General features: G+C 40.6%; 1 protein-coding gene across 2 annotated transcripts in view; it reads left to right on the plus strand.

The window, feature by feature from the left end:
* DHFR (dihydrofolate reductase) overlaps window positions 1-4,817 on the plus strand; it is a 28,549-nt gene extending 23,732 nt beyond the window's left edge. The window contains exons 6-7 of one of the 2 annotated variants that reach the window (XM_008975788.4): window positions 1,881-2,007; window positions 2,108-4,817. In XM_008975788.4, the coding sequence (XP_008974036.3) occupies window positions 1,881-1,959 (79 nt within the window). In that variant the 3' untranslated portion in view covers window positions 1,960-2,007; window positions 2,108-4,817. Of the gene's footprint in view, window positions 1-1,880 lie in introns of both variants that reach the window. The other variant, XM_003822267.5, reaches the window with a different exon arrangement.
* Window positions 4,818-6,000: the final 1,183 nt, after the last annotated feature.

The following is a 6,000-nucleotide window of genomic DNA, read 5'->3' on the forward strand; positions in this document are numbered from 1 at the left end:
CCTCAGCCTCCCAGAGTTCTGGGATTGGAGGCGTGAGCCACCGCACATGGCCCAAAAACTTCTTGATATGTTGCTTTTGTCTTATGAACTGACAATCTTGACACTTGAGAATTTTGCACAAAAAATGTATGTAGATGTTACTTTTCATGACTCATTCCAGAGAGACTAAAATTATAATAGAAAATGGTTAATAGAAACATTGCTTCTTCCCCTGAAATATAAATTATTCCAGAAAGTATCTTTTTCTTTTCCCTATAATTTTGTTACATTGTATCTCTGTGTTTTTTTTTTTTTACCAAAAATGCATAATCTCTAATTAGTCAGCAAAGGTTAATGTCTATTATTACTCAGCAATGTATTGAATATCATGAGACTTAAAAGTTTACTGTGTTGTCCCTGCCTACAATGAGTTTAAAAAATAGAGAAACGAGGCAGGCGGATCACGAGGTCAGGAGATCGAGAACATCCTGGCTAACACGGTGAAACCCCGTCTCTACTAAAAATACAAAAAATTAGCTGGGCGTGGTGGCGGGTACCTGTAGTCCCAGCTACTCGGGAGGCTGAGGCAGGAGAATGGCATGAACCCGGGAGGCGGAGCTTGCAGTGAGCCGAGATTGCACCACTGAACTCTAGCCTGGGCTACAGAGCGAGACTCCGTCTCAAAAAAAAAAAAAAAAAGAGAGAAATGAAACAAACCAATAATACTAGTAGGCACCATTTATAGAACACTTGATGTGTTAGGCACAATGCTACATTCTTTTTTGGTTTTGGGGGATGGGGGCGGAGTCCTGCTCTGTCACTGAAGCTGGAGTGCAATGGCGCCATCTTGGCTCACTGCAGCCTCTGCCTCCCAGGTTCAAGCAATTATCCTGCCTCAGCCTCCTGAGTAGCTGGGATTACAGGCACCCGCCACCATGCCCGGGTAATTTTTGTATTTTTATTAGAGACAAGGTTTCCCCATGTTGGCCAGGCTGGTCCCGAACTCCTGACCTCAAGTGATCCACTCACCTTGGCCTTCCAAAGTGCTGGGATTACAGGCGTGAGCCACTGCACCTGGCCAACAATGTTACATTTTTTACAAGGATGAAGACTTTATTGACAGCCAGGCTCAGAGGCATGTCACACAGCAGAACCAGAGTGAAGGACAGTCTGATTCAAGCAGGCGTTCCTGACCACCTGGAGCATACTGGGGTGCAGCCTGCATAGTACTGAAGAAGTAACCAAAGATTGGGGTTCATTGGAGGCTGGAATGGTCAGAAGATTCCTCAGTGGAGAAGCTGGCTTTGGATGGGAAGCTGGAGAGAACACAGGCTTAAGTGAGAGTTAGGGAACAGGAATAGCAGATCCTGATAAAGGAATTACAATCTGCCACACATTGTAGAATTAGAGCAGTGTGGTCTCCATCAGTCAAACAGAAGCAGAGAACCTGTCACTGTCCAGGGCACATAATTTCAGTTAGTGTTCTAAACAGCTTCAGATTGTATTTTTGTCTTTTGCTTACACAAGAAATGTGATACCAAATGTAAGTCTTGCAAAAAGTTCTTAAGAAATTTCCTATTAGCTGGGTGATAGAGTGGAAAGATACAAGGGAAACTGCTGACTGGTTTTTGAGAGAATGAGGAATCCAAAGGTAACAAAAAAGGAGAAATTACACTTTTTGTTTTCTAACTTTCTATATAGTTTACAGTTTTTTTCTTACCATTTGCATATGTAGTATATTGGCATGATATTTATCCAACTTGACAGTGGCTTACCATTGTGAGGAAAAAAGAAGGGAAACCTTTTATTTGCTTTATGCACTATTGATGCATTTAAACTGAGAATCAGGGAAGCTATGTTTTTAATGGACACATAATTTAATTATATATTTTTTCTTACAGATACCCAGGTGTTCTCTCTGATGTCCAGGAGGAGAAAGGCATTAAGTACAAATTTGAAGTATATGAGAAGAATGATTAATATGAAGGTGTTTTCTGGTTTAAGTTGTTCCCCCTCCCTCTGAAAAAAGTATGTATTTTTACATTAGAAAAGGTCTTTTGTTGACTTTAGATCTATAATTATTTCTAAGCAACTTGTTTTTATTCCCCACTACTCTTGTCTCTATCAGATACCATTTATGAGACATTCTTGCTATAACTAAGTGCTTCTCCAAGACCCCAACTGAGTCCCCAGCACCTGCTACAGTGAGCTGCCATTCCACACCCATCACATGTGGCACTCCTGCCAGTCCTTGACATTGTCGGGCTTTTCACATGTTGGTAACATTTATTAAAGATGAAGATCCACATACCCTTCAACTGAGCAGTTTCACTAGTGGAAATACCAAAAGCTTCCTACGTGTATATCCAGAGGTTTGTAGATAAATGTTGCCGCCTTGTTTGTAACAGTGAAAAATTGAAAACAACCTGGAAGTCCAGTGATGGGAAAATGAGTATGTTTCTGTCTTAGATTGGGGAACCCAAAGCAGATTCCAAGACTGAAATTTCAGTGAAAGCAGTTTATTTGCTAGGTCATACCAGAAATCATCAATTGAGGTATGGAGAAACTGAACTGAGAAGGTAAGAAAAGCAATTTAAAGTCAGCGAGCAGGTTCTTATCGGTAACAAGCTCCCTACTGCTGAGATACAGGGAAATGGAGGGGAGAAAGCTGGAGTATTGATCCCGCCCCCCTCCTTGGTTGTCAGCTCCCTGTCCTGTGTGTGGGCGGAACATACTCTAGCTGCTCTATAGCAAGTCCCAGGTGTTTGCAGTAAGAAGCTGCTGGCATGCACGGGAACAGTGAATGCCAAACACTTAAAGCAATTCGATGTTTAAGTATGTAAGTTCTTTTTTTTTAGACAGCGTTTCGCTCTTGTTGCCCAGGCTAGCATGCAATGGTGTGACCTCGGCTTACTGCAACCTCCGCCTTCCCAGATTCAAGCGATTCTCCTGCCTCAGGCTCCCAAGTAGCTAGGACCAGGCGTGTGCCACCACGCCCGGCTAATTTTTGTACTTTGTATTTTTAGTAGAGATGGGGTTTCACCATGTTGGTTAGGCTAGTCTCAAACTCGTGACCGCAAGCGATTCACCCACCTCAGCCTCCCAAAGTGCTGGGATTACCGGCTTGAGCCACCACACCCGGCACATCTTCATTCTTTTTATGTAGTAAAAAGTATAAGGCCACACATGGTTTATTTGAAGTATTTTATAATTTAAAAAAATACAGAAGCAGGAAAACCAATTCTAAGTTCAAGTGAGGGATGATGGTTGCTTGAACCAAAGGGTTGCATGTAGTAAGAAATTGTGATTTAAGATATATTTTAAAGTTATAAGTAGCAGGATATTCTGATGGAGTTTGACTTTGGTTTTGGGCCCAAGGAGTTTCAGATGCCTTTGAGAAATGAATGAAGTAGAGAGAAAATAAAAGAAAAACTAGCCAGGCACAGTGGCTCACACCTGTAATCCCAGTGCTTTGGGAGGCTAAGGCAGGCAGATCACTTGAGACCAGCTTGGGCAACATGGCAAAGCCCCATCTCTACAAAAAACACAAAAATTAGCTGGGCATTGTGGCGCACACCTGTATTCCCATCTACTCAGGAAGCTGAGATGGAAGAATTAATTGAGCCCACGAGTTCAAGGCTGCAGTGAGTCGTGATTGTGCCACTGCACTCCAGCCGGGGTGACAGAAGAGACCTTGTCTCGAAAAGGAATCTGAAAACAATGGAACCATGCCTTCATAATTCTAGAAAGTTATTTTCAACTGATAAATCTATATTCACCCAAATAATCAAGGGTGAAGGTAAAATAATACATTTTTAGACAAGCAAAGACTCAGGGGTTGCCTCCATGTACCCTTTTTAGGGAAGCTGTTGGAGAAAATACTCCAGCAAAATGAAGGCGTACACAAACCAGAGAATGGCATGGATCCAGCAAATAGCATCCAACACAGGCAATATTCCAGCTATGGAGCTGGCTTTAAAAAGGAACAGTAAAAATATTAATCGGTTAGCTGGGTGGAATGGCCCATGCCTGTAGTCCCAGCTACTCAGGAGGCTCAGCAGCAGGACGACTTGAGCCCAAGAGTTCCAGACCAGCCTGGCCACCTTAGTGAGATCCCTTCTCTTAAAAATAATAACTTATTGCCAGATTTGGGGCATTTGGAAAGAAGTTCATTGAAGATAAAGCAAAAGTAAAAAAAAAAAAAAACAAGGGGAAAGGGTTGGTTAGGCAATCATTCTAGGGCAGAAAGAAGTACAGGATAGGAAGAGCATAATACACTGTTTTTCTCAACAAGGAGCAGTATGTACACAGTCATAATGATGTGACTGCTTAGCCCCTAAATATGGTAACTACTCTGGGACAATATGGGAGGAAAAGTGAAGATTGTGATGGTGTAAGAGCTAAATCCTCATCTGTCATATCCAGAAATCACTATATAATATATAATAATGAAATGACTAAGTAGTTATGTGAGGAAAAAAACAGAAGACATTGCTAAAAGAGTTAAAAGTCATTGCTCTGGAGAATTAGGAGGGATGGGGCAGGGGACTGTTAGGATGCATTATAAACTGAAAAGCCTTTTTAAAATGTTATGTATTAATATATGCATTCACTTAAAAAACTAAAAAAAATAATAATAATTTGGAAAAACCCATGAAGGTAACTAACGGAAGGAAAAACTAAGAGAATGAAAAGTATTTGCCTCTGGAAAGAACAACTGGCAGGACTGTTGTTTTCATTGTAAGACTTTTGGAACCATTTAATTGTACTTAACCATTTTCATCTATTTCTTTAATAAGAACAATTCCATCTTAATAAAGAGTTACACTTGTTCATAAGTGCTGGCCTCCTGTTGTTCTTTGTACACCCCACACAAAATTTCAAAGAAACTTTGATGGCAATATATCTCCATGGTCAGCTTAAAAATAGAGAAAGGAAAACATAGAATTAGCCAAGAGTCACACAAAACAAAGATCAGTTGTTAGGAAACAATCAAAATCAAGTCTCACTTTTTCCAGATTGGCTTATGGAACAGCACTGTAAGGTGATAACTTGGGGCAAACATGTAAATAATAAAACATATGTTTTAAATATTCAGGTTAGCACATTTTAGGTTTCTGTGAGATTAAAATTGTGTGTGACATACCCGCTTCCTTAAAGGCAATGTTTCTGAAAATGTTGTACCTGCTATTCCTGAATCAGGGATGGGTCCCAGAATCTGCCTTTTAAACATCTCAGATAATCTGAAGCCTGCTTAAGTTTGTAAGGCACTGCTTTTGCAGTCTAAGGAAGAAAAAAACAAGTTTTAATTCCCGTCTCTAGAACATCTCAGTGAAGCAAAACAGGAAAGCAAATTATAAGTTAGTATATGTAAGATTTCAGAAGGCAAAGTTGTAAAGATTAGATTTCCTCAGCCTGGGAACATGGCAAAACCACGTCTCTACAAAAAATACCAAAAAAATTAGCTGCGTATGGTGGTGTGTGCCTGTAGGCCCAGCTACTTGGGAGGCTGAGGTAGGAGGATCACTTGAGCCCAGGAGGTGGAGGCTGCAGTAAACCAAAATCGTGTCATCACTCCAGCAGCCTGGGTGACAGACCAAAACCCTGTCTCAAAAAGATTTCCTTGTTGCTGATCTGTTTTAAGAACAAAACGTTCTTAAATGTGTAATGCAAATACATCTACAACTATTTAATATCAGTAACTCCAAGAGAACGAGTGAACAAACTAGATTTCCCTTAGCAAGATGCTTTTCTTACACAAGTAGTCAACTGAAAACTGTAAAGTTAATGGCCTAATTAGGCAACATGACTGTGAGGAAAAGATTGGCTGGCCAGCCGTTGAAAGGATTCAGACAAATAGTTATCTATGAAAGATTGAACCTTGTAATTAAAAATGTTCCAGCGGGGAGAAAGAAAAGAAGTGCATGATTAAATGACTAATGGGAATAGAATTAGAGACTCTATAAGGAGAATACTTTTTGTTTTTGAGAGTCTCACTCTGTCGCCCAGCCTGGAATGTAG

This window comes from Pan paniscus, chromosome 4 (genome assembly GCF_029289425.2).
Source record: "Pan paniscus chromosome 4, NHGRI_mPanPan1-v2.0_pri, whole genome shotgun sequence".
In the NCBI taxonomy this organism is placed as follows: domain Eukaryota; kingdom Metazoa; phylum Chordata; class Mammalia; order Primates; family Hominidae; genus Pan; species Pan paniscus.